Raw genomic sequence first — 12,388 nt, 5'->3', positions numbered from 1 at the left:
GTGTGTGTGTGTGTGTGTGTGCTGTCATTTCTGTCTTTTATAACAAAGCAGGAGCGTGAAAGAGTGTGATACCTAATCAGCAGTCTTCAAAAATGGATTCGTTAAATCATGTGATGATCTCACAGCAGCGCTTAGGTGACTGTTTTTAATTTGATTCTCTTTGGATGACGTCTTTTAAACAAATGTGCCTTTTTGCGTGTGGTTAGTTTAGCAACGATTGGTGACTAAAGCAGAGTCAAGGATGCAATTTACATTTTTTCCACATTAGTGCGAACACGGAAGGCGCGTGTGCCTGTGTATGTGTGTTTGTTAGGCTTGTATTTTGTCGTAATGAGGAAGGGATGCAGAGCAGTAAAGAAAACGGAACTGCTATAGAAGGCAGGGGAGACAGGCGGGTCGGTTTAAAAACACGAGTGGGAGGGAAGAATGCACCCCCCGCAGCCCTGACCTTTGACCTTTGCAGAATGTAGGCCTCAGGGGCAATCTCACTCCTGGGGAGAGACAATGCTGCAGATACCTATTGAGCCTGGCTTTTTACTCCTTTACAATGCCCCCCACCCCTTGCTCCCCCCTTCATATCTATATATGTTCATATGTTCATATCTCTGCAGTACGTTAATCAACTCCTGGCTGTAGCTGCATATTTAGCTTCAGTGGTTAAAAATATGATATCAATCTTCTCATCTGACCCCACAGCAACAAAAAAAAAGAAAAAAAGAAGAAGATAAGAAATCTAATATTGGTCAAGCTCCTGTTTCACATATTGTGCTACTTTTTACTTTTATCCTGCTGCACTCGCTACCAGCTGTGGGAGAGCAGGAAAAGCCTCTTTTATTGTTCTGTATTGTGTCCGTGCTTCCTATCACTGTTTCTGCTGTTGTTTAAAAGCCGGACGACTTCCTCCTCCACCTCATCTGCGTACAGTAATATTCACAAAGCCCCGGCTGCTTACCATGCAGTTCCTTCTGGTATCTGTGCTCTGCATAAATATTTGTTTGCATCAATAGCTGTATTGTACCGACAGAGAGCCAGGGAGGGAGGAAGAGCTTGCACGCCCCCCCCCTTCCACCCGAGCGTGTGCGTGCTATTGTTTTTTGCTGTTCTGAGACAGGCAGTACAGCGACATTGTGGCCCACCTCTCGGCTGAGCTCCACCCATCCTGCTCTTAATGTGCCGCTTCCATCTCACCATGCATCATTCTGTCCTTTATCTCTCCTCCTCTATCACTGGTTGCTCTTTGTATTGTCATTGTGCTTGTTATGTTTTGGGTTTTTTCCTGTGCATACTCTCTCCTTTTATGTTCTCCTCCCTTCCTCCTACAGCTGCCTCCTCGTGTTTCCTCTCTGTGTGTCTCTGTATGTGTTGGCTCATCGGCTGACCTTCTTTCTCTCCCTTCCTGTACTTAGAATACTCTGTCTCTCTCCCTTTACATTTGCCTCATGAGGACTCTGCACCGGCTGAAGTTGATGAGCTCTCCCAGCCTCAGTGAGCTGGGGAAGAGTGAGAAAAGTTCGCCGGAGGACCGAGGGGAGAAGCAGAAGAGGGCAGGAGCCAACGCCACCTGGAACAGGTACACAAGATATGACAAAGGTAGTGTTTAAATGTGTGTGGAGATTCTTAATTTACACCAGCTCGTGTGTGTGTTATGTTGCAGCATCCATAATGCTGTGATAGCAGTCTTCCAAAAGAAGGGCTTGGCGGATAATGAACTTTACGTTCTTAATGAGGGTGTCCGGTGAGTGTAAACAGCCACACTCACCCACTCACTGACTCACTCACTCGCACACAAACACTGCTCTCAGAAAACTTCCTTATTTTAGACCGTTGATGTCATTTTGTGCTGTAATCGTTGTAATTACCGTGTGTGCTGTATGTGTTGACTGAATGTTTTCTCGTGAACGGGTTTGTTTGTGTGTGTAGTGTACAGCATGTAGGCTTGGGGAGTCATGTGGTCACGTCAGATATCTCATTATCTTTCTGAACCAGACCCATCACTTGTATCCGCTTCCATTATAGCTGGGTAAACATATTTCTAGAAAAGTCACAAGGAGGTTGACACATTTTTCTATAACTACACAGACGGCTCTGAACATAACATGGCTGCCAAGCACTGTTTTTACAAAGTTATAAACACATAATTAGCCCAACACCACTTATTATCTTTCTAACTGTATTTATTCATTTGTCCCTTTTCCTCAGACATCTTTTAAAGACTGAGCTGGGGTCCTTTTTCACAGAATACCTTCAGGTAATGCACCTTAAATAAAACAGGACGTTTATTTCAGATGTATTAAATTCAGAGCTCTTTGAGACGGGAATTGGAGAGCAGTTCTACAGTGATTCATAATTACTGGCTTCTTTTCACAGAATCAGCTGCTAACGAAAGGCATGGTCATCCTGCGGGACAAAATAAGATTCTATGAAGGTAGGCAATCTTGAAATTAATAAATAAATAGAAATTAGCATATCTCACTGGAAATCAGCTTAATTCAGCTTCGAGCATGTTCCTTTGGGATCCATGCAGGCCAGAAGTTACTTGACTCTCTGGCAGAGACCTGGGACTTCTTCTTCTGTGATGTTCTCTCAATGCTGCAGGCCATCTTCCACCCGGTTCAGGTAGGCGAGCATCTCAAGAGTCTGATCTCCGTCCTAGCCCTTTATTGAATCGATGCTCAGTCTGTCTGCTGTTTTCTGCGCGCAGGGTAAGGAGCCTTCTGTCCGACAGCTCGCCCTGCTGCACTTCAGGAACACCATAGTGCTCAGCGTAAAGCTAGAGGACGCCCTGTCTCGCCCGCGGGCCCGTGTGCCTCCCTCTGTTACACAAATGCTGCTCATCCTACAGGTAGGCCTGCAGGCATCAAGCCAAGCTCATGGCTTCCTTATGTGCTGCTCAGCACCGAGTCTGAGTTTGTTTCCAAACACCTGCTGTTGTGCATTTTTGGCCCAGCTTGTTTCTAACATTAATGAAAAGGTTTAATTGTATTGCATTATTCTGAAGGTGTTCATGAAGATAAAGAAGTACTACACTGCTGTTGTTTCTGAGTAAATTACTTTTAGTTGGGCGTATCTTCATAAAATTTACTGATTATTAGTTGATCTGCTGGTTATTGGTTGTGACATACTGTGTTAATGCATTAGTTTTTAGTCATGCAACCCAAACATTATTCAAACAAATATATATTTTTATTGTCACAGTTTTTTTCCTCTTCTAAACTTAAGCACCAACAGCCCACAGGGGTGATCTGTGAGTATGATGGTGCTAAATATAAAATTTAATGCCTGTGTTTAGGGGGTCCATGAGCCGCGTGGTGTGACTGAGGAATACCTGAGGTTGGAGTCACTGATTCAGAAGGTGGTCTCGCCCTATTTGGGCACCCATGGGCTTTACTCTGGAGATGATGCTGAAGCTCACTGCAATGTTCTGGGTGAGGCAGAAGCGGGATAAAAATAACAGTTTTCAGGGTTGAAGTGTTGGTGAAGCTTAATAACGTCTTCCCATCTTTCCCTCTTGTGTTTCAGAGAAGCCTTGGGGCTGGTCCAAGTCAGCGGATCAACCGTCTAAAAACCCCGTGGTACGATCAAAGAGCTACAATGTTCCTTTGCTGCTGACCCCAGTGGCTGAGTATGACCCAGATGCCAACTCGGTTGGCAGTGGAGGAATTCGGCGTCACTCGGCCTGTGAGATTACATCGTGCCTGGAGGAGCAAGGACTGGCCTATGCTGACCTGGCCCCAGGATCAGAACTGTCTGGCTCCTCCTCCAACAGACTGTGTGTGGGCTCTCAGTTCAACGGTACGACTGTAGTCCTCACTGTGTTGATTATTATGAAGCATCATTATATGCTAAACCTTAATAATCCACTGTTATCTCCTTCATAGGTATAGTACAAGCTGGAGCCAGTGCCATGGACTTGCCTCTGCTGTCTCCCTCCATCCTCCCGCTTCATTCCTCAGGAGCTCTCCATGGCACCGAGGCCACAACAACAATGACTGATCTCAGTAAGGGAGCATCCTCTACGCCGCCCAGTGAATCATCCAGCCCTGAAACCATAATTGGACAAGTGCTAGAGTCTGCAGACTCAGGCCCAGACGGGATATTTATTGATTTCCCATCTCACTCCTCAGAGGTGATGGGGCTCAGCCTCAGCCACGAGAGCAGGCAGAGCACTGTGTAACTGTGGTTGCCTTTAGGGATGCACCCCCCTATTCTGGAGGCAAGAAATCGTACATTTTGAATGGGTACCATCTTACTGTTTAGCTTTGGGTTTTTTGCTGAAGTATGATAAGTTTCCCTGACTAGTTTCTTCCAAGTGCTTTCACTTTTGAATGAAATTTTCATTCTTAAAAACAAGAAAAACACGATTGTTAGATAAGTGGTACTGCTATTAAAGGACTCGAGGATGCATCTGATGGTACTTCACATTTTCACTGTTATCAACAAAAAATCTCTTAAAAAGACTACAATGAGCAATGAATTGATGATTATGAACAAGTGCTCCATTGTTTTTTGAACATATCAGTAAGCCACACACTTGGACTGTAACGTTCCTTATTTCTTTTGTTTGCATTTCTACTTTTATGCACTACAGAAGTGTTGGCTTATATTATATGTAAAGTGAAACCACAGAGCAGTCTCACTATTTCATAGCCACCATTGACTCACATCTTTTAGACTGTTATTTTGAAATATTACCTTAAAAAACTGCATAAAAAGTTTAGTTAAATAATAAATTAATGTTTTAAAAAGTTTTTTCCCCCCCGACGTTATACATTTACCACCATGTTTGCTGTTGCAGAAAAGTGTCGCTCCTATAACGTCTCTGCTGTAACTTGGTTCTAAAGACTTGGGTCTAGGAATAAATGAGCTTAGGTGAGAGTTACACCCAGACTGATACACTGTTTATTTTCTTGATGGGTTTTGTCAACAATATAAAAACTAATAAAACTACGGAGTGTTATCAGACTTATCCGTTGCCCCACAGAGGTGCTCTTAAGTAAGAGCAAAATTTGAAATGATAAGGATTTTCTTATCTCTGCAGAGGAGAAAGCTGCCACAGTTACCTAGAGAAACCTTTCATACACAATCCATTTCGTGGATTTGCTTTGCTTTGTAAATGTGTAATGTCGAACAGTTTCATATTTTTTGCCGGGTAGTAATGAGCTCCTCTGCTCTCATGCGTCAGCGGCACTCGTAGAGTCTTTTCAGAGCAAACATCAGTGTGGCGGCATTTTGGCGAACAGGACAATGTTTATTGTTTACATTTAACAAAGATATGAAGATTTTGACTGAATGTTGTCTCACACACTGTATTTTGCACCACCACTATCTTGTAAATAAAACTGCATTGTTTTTATTTGTATTTTTTTTCCAGAAGCTGTAAAGTGAGCATTTACCTTGAAAAGAACTTAAATTTTAATAAGGGCTTTTTAACTGAATCTTTTTCAATGATGTTTTACCTCAAGCGTTTTGTACTTTACTTTTTTGACAATCTATGATGTCTCTGGAGTTGTACTTTGTATTAATTTGTAATACTAGCCCAGTAAAAGAGAAATAAATGCATTTGAGGATTATAAAAAGAAAACATGGTGCATCTTCTTCTGTTTTAAAAAAGCATTTTATTAGAAATAAATGTCTGCTCTGCCTTTGTACAACACATATGTTGGATTTTAGGAAGGGGGGGGGGGGCTCTGCAGCTGAAGCTGGATTATTATTTATTTATTTAATTTATTTATTTATTTATTTATTTATGTTTAGGCAAGTTCCACTTGCAATCTAGGTTGTAACCAAGATTGTAGAAATCCCCCTCCCTAGTTTAAACCTGTACCACTTCAATAAAACAAAAAACAAACAAACAAAAAGACCAGGAAGAACACATTATTTACATTTTATATTTATAAGTGTGAAATGCTGAAGTCAGTCAGCTTTCGTTTTATTGTTAACTCCCCTCGGGTTAATCTTGGAACTATTAAATCCTTTCAGCTACATCATGTAATCTTTATCAGCACAGCAGATGGTGTTTGCTGAGTTGCTGGAGGGAAGAAATCAAGTAAGTCGACCTTTAAAAAAAAAAAAAAAATCAAGCATTTGTTTGGTTAGATCCCCACTAGGTTGCTATGAGTGGGTGAAGCCCCAATCCAAAAACATTGACAAAATCACGGTTTTGTTTTGAAAATGATAAATGTAATTTTATTTAGGACGTGCACTTGTTTTGAAAGGACTAACCGGAAATGCAGGGTAACTGTCGGCTGTATGTAGCTGAAAGCTAACGTTTTGTCGCATTTCTTCGCCGCTGTTTTCAGTCTGTCTGCTATTTTGGTATTTGTCTTCGTTTGAAGAGTTTGTCGTTGAAACCCCGGGTTAAAGACATCGAACTGACTCTGCTGCTGAACTCGGTAAGACTGTGAACAGTGGGGTCAGTTTTACAAGTTAGCTACAGCTTGCTAACATACATTAGCTTCATGTTTGCTTTAATACTGAGTGGAAGTATCAGGAGATGGATTTCTCTACAAGACCCGTGAGGGTCTGCTTCCTAGTGGGGGAGGTCTAGTTTTCAGTCATGTGTTTATAATTAAGGAGTGACGGGCCTGTGCTGTCTTCTGCTGTGTTTTCAGATCACCTTGACTGTGCTTCTCCTCCTCCTCACCTTCTTCAGTCTCTCTGGGTGTGGGTGACACTGGCTCTGTGCCAGTCCTCCACAGATGAAGATGTCCCTGGCCCAGCGAGTGCTCCTCTCATGGATATTTGCTCTGATCTTCTTGATCCTGCTGGTCCTCAAGCTGGACTCCAGAATCCACTGGAATTGGTTCCTAATCTTCCTCCCTGTTTGGACCTTTGACAGTATCCTCATCCTCATGCTGATAGTGAAGATGGCAGGCCGCTGCAAGCCGGACTTTGACCCCAGGGAGGGTGAGCAGAGCTTGAAGAGGAGGCTGTGGTACCTAACAGCCCTGCTGCTAAAGCTGGCCTTCTGTCTGACTCTGTGCTCCCGCATGGAGGGGCACACAAAAGTGTGGATCAGTGTGGTCTGCATCCCTCTGTGGGTGCTGCTGGGTGGAGCACTGATAGAGCTGGGCTACAGCGTCTTCCACTATAGGAGAGACTGAAATTGCCAGAATGTGAACTTTTGGAAAAAACTTTTTTTTTTTAAATACTCAGGCATCTGTCACGAAGCATACATCACTGAAGGAAGATGCTGACCTTTATTTAAAACACTGTTCCTTTGCTGTAAGTGCAGACTCACTGGGTTAGTGACATCTACACACTGGGGCATGCAGGCTCTGCTTCACCTTCACCTGCTTCAGGCGGCATCAGTGTTATTTTGGGACATGTTTTTGGACATGTGTTGCTGCCTTTTAGCTCATTTTTAGTCATTAGTAAGGAATGGATTAAACTTAAGAGCCAGGTAAAAAGTCTGGCTGATCAAACATGTGCTACACAAAACACTGATCTTAACTTTTCTACATTAGCTGCAGTCTGTCAGCAACAGTTTGAATGTAGATGAGAACTTCCCCCATCTGCTCATATTAAATGTAATTTGCACTGTACAACCTGCTGTAGACATCTTTTTGAAAGCCAGGAAAAAAAAATGTCACTGTTCATCCTTTTGTCGACTGTTTTACGTCATGTTTGCAAACAAAATGACCCAGGGAGATTTAAGAGTAAGTGCAACCTTTGCTGCAGGTCAGTATTTAAGTCTTTTGAGCCTTCATAGCAGGAAAAGGCTGAATTCCAGGATGCAGTGTGTTTGTGGTGTCTCTGGATGAAGAGACATGAAATGAAATTCTATCATAAAATTCATGATAGAATTTAATTTTTTAAAAATCCAGTCATCTCAGAGTGACTGAGATATCTACAGCTGATAAGTGAAGCCGATGTCGAAGTACGTTTAACCTGCATTCTTTTTAATGGCCACCAGGGGGTGATATGTGGTTGCAAGAGCACTTCCAATGCTACAAAGACTGTGTGAAAATGATTCTTAGACATAACCTCTGTTTCATGTTATATTGAATAAAATTGTAAATTTTGGGCTGTCTATGTGACAGAGATGTGGATTTTCTGGACACGCTCATTGGCTAACAACTTGTGATTGTGTGCGAGTCCTCCTACTACACTAGCTGTGTGTCACACTCTTATACACCTTTGTATCCTTTATTGTAACTTGTCCAGTAAACCTATGCTCCAGATGCATTTTCAGGAACCTAGAGATCCTGCAGCACGGCATACTGATTTCCAGGTCAGGAGGGTGTATTAGATGAGAAAATAAAAATTAAAGTTAAGAATGTACTGCTTCCTTATGCTCCAAGAAGTTGGGATTCTCATGTTTGATTTGGCATAGATTTTTCCTGATGTAACCCTTCAATTTATCCGCATTTGGGATTCCTCCTGGACTACAACACTACAGTACCATCTCTTCTAGGATCCAGTCAAGTTTTGCTCAACATGGAGCCAAAAGTAAGCAGCGACTTATTTTTACTGTTTTTCTCTGGTGGGAGGGGCTTAGAGTTCACACTCACAGCATATTTGGAAAACATCCTGCCATAATCTGAGGTTTCTTTTTGCCCCTTCCTTTAGGGGTCCCTACAGTGGATCATCTGCCTCCATCTCACCCTATACCTATCATCCTGCCCTCTCACACAAACTACTCATTTGTAATCCTGTCCTGGTCGCTCCCAGTGAAAACACAAGCATCTTCACCTCTTCTCTTGACTTTATGTAGCAAAACCATCTCCAAACCATTATAACAGGTCTAACTACTATCATAATATCCTTCTGTCCCACCCCTGCCTCCACATTCTTCTTTACCTGCCTTGTGCCCTGACTGTTGCTTTGCATGCCTGACCCAGCAGCCAGAAAGGCAAATGACTGTGACCTCATTGATACAAAACACAGGCGAGACTTTTAACGCTGACCAAGTCAACATTTTGAACCATTTATTGAGAGGTTCTGATCAGAGTATAAATCACACTACCAATTCTTAGGAAATAAAATGTATTTACAACAGAATTTTCACATACATCGGTTTCAAATAAAAACAGACAGTAAATGATATAAATAAGTTCTATGGAAAATAAAACCTGTCTTACAAAAAATATATGCAATTTCTGTATACATTTTCTCACATTGGTGCTAATAACATCTATACTGTACAGTTTTGGTACATACAGTATCATTTACAGCCCTGTGTGAGTCCAACAGTCCAGTCTGAAAACAACTACTTGCTCTGATATGAAGGTTTAAAAATAACAAACCTCCAAATCGGCATGAGCAACGATAAACAGATGATTTGAGAGAGATCACAGGGATCTCCTTGATGTCTCAAACACTGAACAAAGGTCGTTCTTACAGCAGGGGAGTACGGATGGTTGTTTTCAGACTGGCGAGACCAGTACCTAAAATAGGTGCTTTAAGAGCGAAGCTAAGTAGTGCACAGGCACTGACACACGGGGTCACATAACATTTTATATAAAGCCTACGTACATCTGCTAACAAACGTGAAGTGAGCTACTTAGCTTACATTCTTAGACCTTGTTAAAATACCTGCAGAGCGCACCCTCGTTTCACTGCGTCACAGGAGGTCTGGCAATGTCAAAGCAGCTTTCGCTCACTTTTGTGGTATCTGAAGTAAGGATGCACTTTGAAATATTTTACCAAAGCCTTGGCGCAAATTGTACAGTAAAAAGAAAAAAGAAAAGAAAAAAGGAAAAGAAAAGCAGACTAGACATCTAGACATTCATATTAAGAAGTCTTTCTGTGTTTGGGGGGGGTGTGTTTTCAGGGGCTGTTTTAATAAGTGCTGCTGTGGCGCTGTATCCTGTAGCGCTGACCCGGGCTTACCCGGCACCGAGTCCTTTACTTTTGGTCCTTTACAGAGCGCAACAGTCCGACTGTCAGATGCAGGCTTAGACGAGGAGCCTCGAGAGTCACTGTGATGGTGGCTCTTGGGTCTACTGTCCGTGAAGGAAAGAGCCAAAGTTTGATGGGCCTCCATGGGTTTAAAAAGGTCAAAGGTGACCAGTGTCCGTGGTTGTTTGTGTTCTAGTTGGGCAGGACCAGAAGCAGGTTTCTTCTTCTCTTCTTTGCTGCCGACATCTCTGTCCTTCTTTACTTCTTTCTTAACCTGAACGTTCGCAGGTTTGTGAGTTTTTCCGTCTTCTCTCCCCCATTTTCCCAGCGCGCTGCCGTCTTTGCCCTCCCTGTGGCCACTCTTCTCCTTCTTCCCATGGGAAGACTTGTGTTTATGCGTGCAGGAGTCTCGAGCCTCCTCTCTGTCTGGCCGTGGGTGAGCCGCAGCAGGCGTGCTTGCCCGGTCCTTGTCATGCTCCTTCTCTCTCTTGACATGGGGTTGCGTTTTTGAGTCCCACTCCTTGGCCCACTTCTCGTCTCTCTGAGCTGACGGGTTGGTTGGGGCGGTTTTACCGCCCTCTCTCGTCCGTTCCTCTTCCTCTTTTTTCTTCATCTGCGGCGGTATCTGCGTCGTTGTGCAACCCTCTCGTCCTCCCTCAGTCTTAACTTTCTCTTGCTCTCTCACCCGGTCCTTCTCTCGCTCTCTGTCTTTCCCCCTGTCTTTTTTATCCTTTTCCTTCTCTTTACTCCTGTCCTTTTCCTTCCTCTCCTTCTCTTTCACCCTCTCCTTTTCATCCTTCTCTCTTCTGCCTTTATCTTTGTCCTTTTTGATTTGGGGTGCGTTATAAGTGCTCAGTATACTCTCTTTACTTTTCTCTTTCAGGCCCTGTCCTGATGTTTTGTGCTGCCGCTCTTCTTCCACATCACTTTCCTTCCTAATCTGCTGTGATGGCTTTGAAGGGGCACTATCCGCTCTGTTGCCCTCCTCGTGGTCCATCTGCAGTGTCTGACAGGTGTCTGCAGCTCCTTTGCCTTCCTCTTTTACATCTTCCTCATCTTGAGGTTCAATTAGTGTGGGACTGAGTGCAGATTCATCTCTTTCTTTCTTGACCAAAGGTAGTGACAGTGCCGCTGACAACTCCTTCACGTCAGCTCTGTTCTCTCGCTCTTCCTCATTGAAAATCTGTGTCGGAGTGTCTGGGGGTGCCCCCTCCCATTTCCCCGTGTCCTCCTCATCCTCCAGCTTCGTCACTGCCTTTACAGCAAGGTCACACTCCGTCGCTTCTACCTCCTCCTCCTCTTTTTTAATATAACATGTTACTTGTCTTGGTGAACATGTCTCCTCTTCCTTAACCTCCTCCTCCTCCTTCTCTTCATGTTGGTGATACTGTTTAAGTCGGATATGCCAGGCCAGACTACAGACAGCAGACACTGTCTTGAATTGGTGGACAACTCCTCTGGGGATGAAGTAGATGTCATTGTGGTAGAGTTGGATACGGGCGTATCGGATCCCCTCCCTCCTGAGCTGGTTCAGCTTGGCGTCATCGATCCACTGCACACACTGTAGAGGCAAGGACAGGAGCACATGATATTCAACAACCCCTCAGAGAGTGAAAACATGCCTGCGGTGATAGCAGATCTGTGTTTTCTTACACTTAAAGCAGCATTAGGCACTCTTTCTGAAAGTTTGAGAAAACCCCCAACAGTTTTTAATGCTGTCATAACAAATATATTAGAATACATTTGCTTTTAACACAACCAGGAGAAACAGCATGATTAGAAACACACTCTTCAATTTTCACTTACAAATGAAGTGTTAGGGTTTTAAATATGGTCTCAACAACCAGAGTGTGCAAATATATTCACGAACAGTTCTGTTGGTGTGCACAGGGGTGAGGTGAGTTAGTCCCACCTCACATATCCCATTTTCAGGAACCGGAATTTTGGAATAACTTGTTATCTAAAAATGAAGCAAACTCATTGATTTGTTTTGCTGTTAATTTGGTCAACTGAAGCAAATCATGAGAGCTTCTCACTAAAAAAAACTTGCTATGAACTTATTTGGGTGAACGATCACTGATACAATTTTTGGTGTAGTTGCCAAACAGTTAAAGGTGGAGGGAAGAGCAACACCCTGCCTTTCATCTGCCAATTGCCAGAGCCGACACGTCATATGCAGAAGAGGAAAACATTAGACTCCACAAGGTGCAACTGAAGGCTGTAACGCCAAGAAAATACCTGCCAGCAGCTCAATATTTAAGATTCACAATGCCAGAGCTAAGTTTAGCACCCTGTGAGTGTTAGTTTTCTGTTAATTTAAGTTCATTTTTAGCTTTAGAGTGACACTCATGGGCATAGTGAGTGTCTTATCAGCAGTATCCACTTTAGTCGCCTCCAGACTTTTGTTTTTTAAGTTTGGCAGCTTATACAGGGAGTGCAGAATTATTAGGAAAATGAGTATTTTGTCCACATCATCCTCTTCATGCATGTTGTCTTACTCCAAGCTGTATAGGCTCGAAAGCCTACTACCAATTAAGCATATTAG

The 12,388-nt window shown here is 43.1% G+C and overlaps 3 protein-coding genes across 3 annotated transcripts in view; 2 read left to right on the top strand and 1 right to left on the bottom strand.

Moving 5' to 3' along the window:
- The window catches only part of prr5a (proline rich 5a (renal)), a 7,673-nt gene extending 2,946 nt beyond the window's left edge, over window positions 1-4,727 (top strand). Inside the window, exons 3-11 of the mRNA XM_005745950.2 lie at window positions 1,445-1,570; window positions 1,655-1,735; window positions 2,200-2,248; window positions 2,368-2,425; window positions 2,525-2,616; window positions 2,702-2,842; window positions 3,290-3,425; window positions 3,520-3,792; window positions 3,879-4,727. Of these exons, the coding sequence (XP_005746007.1) occupies window positions 1,445-1,570; window positions 1,655-1,735; window positions 2,200-2,248; window positions 2,368-2,425; window positions 2,525-2,616; window positions 2,702-2,842; window positions 3,290-3,425; window positions 3,520-3,792; window positions 3,879-4,174 (1,252 nt within the window). The 3' untranslated portion in view covers window positions 4,175-4,727. The remainder of the gene's footprint in view (window positions 1-1,444; window positions 1,571-1,654; window positions 1,736-2,199; window positions 2,249-2,367; window positions 2,426-2,524; window positions 2,617-2,701; window positions 2,843-3,289; window positions 3,426-3,519; window positions 3,793-3,878) is intronic.
- A 1,494-nt stretch (window positions 4,728-6,221) lies between these two features.
- Window positions 6,222-7,736, top strand: tmem60 (transmembrane protein 60). The gene is made up of 2 exons (XM_005745949.1): window positions 6,222-6,392; window positions 6,612-7,736. The coding sequence occupies exon 2, from the start codon at window positions 6,699-6,701 to the stop codon at window positions 7,101-7,103; it is 405 nt and encodes a 134-aa protein (XP_005746006.1). The 5' UTR covers window positions 6,222-6,392; window positions 6,612-6,698; the 3' UTR covers window positions 7,104-7,736.
- Window positions 7,737-9,557: 1,821 nt separating this feature from the next.
- LOC102202152 (round spermatid basic protein 1-like) overlaps window positions 9,558-12,388 on the bottom strand; it is a 21,577-nt gene continuing 18,746 nt past the window's right edge. The window contains exons 8-10 of the mRNA XM_013914078.1: window positions 10,591-11,404; window positions 9,835-10,389; window positions 9,558-9,616 (exon numbers count right to left, since the gene is read on the bottom strand). Of these exons, the coding sequence (XP_013769532.1) occupies window positions 9,558-9,616; window positions 9,835-10,389; window positions 10,591-11,404 (1,428 nt within the window). The remainder of the gene's footprint in view (window positions 9,617-9,834; window positions 10,390-10,590; window positions 11,405-12,388) is intronic.

The sequence above is a fragment of the Pundamilia nyererei genome, unplaced genomic scaffold (assembly GCF_000239375.1).
Source record: "Pundamilia nyererei isolate P.nyererei 1_Seehausen unplaced genomic scaffold, PunNye1.0 scaffold00170, whole genome shotgun sequence".
Classification (NCBI taxonomy): domain Eukaryota; kingdom Metazoa; phylum Chordata; class Actinopteri; order Cichliformes; family Cichlidae; genus Pundamilia; species Pundamilia nyererei.
The sequence above is the reverse complement of the archived record's forward strand: the minus strand, read 5'-3'. Positions and strand labels throughout refer to the sequence as shown.

Bases quoted from the DNA above. Each gene is read 5' to 3' on its own strand.
- tmem60 (XM_005745949.1), top strand. From the start codon at position 6,699: ATGAAGATGTCCCTGGCCCAGCGAGTGCTCCTCTCATGGATATTTGCT.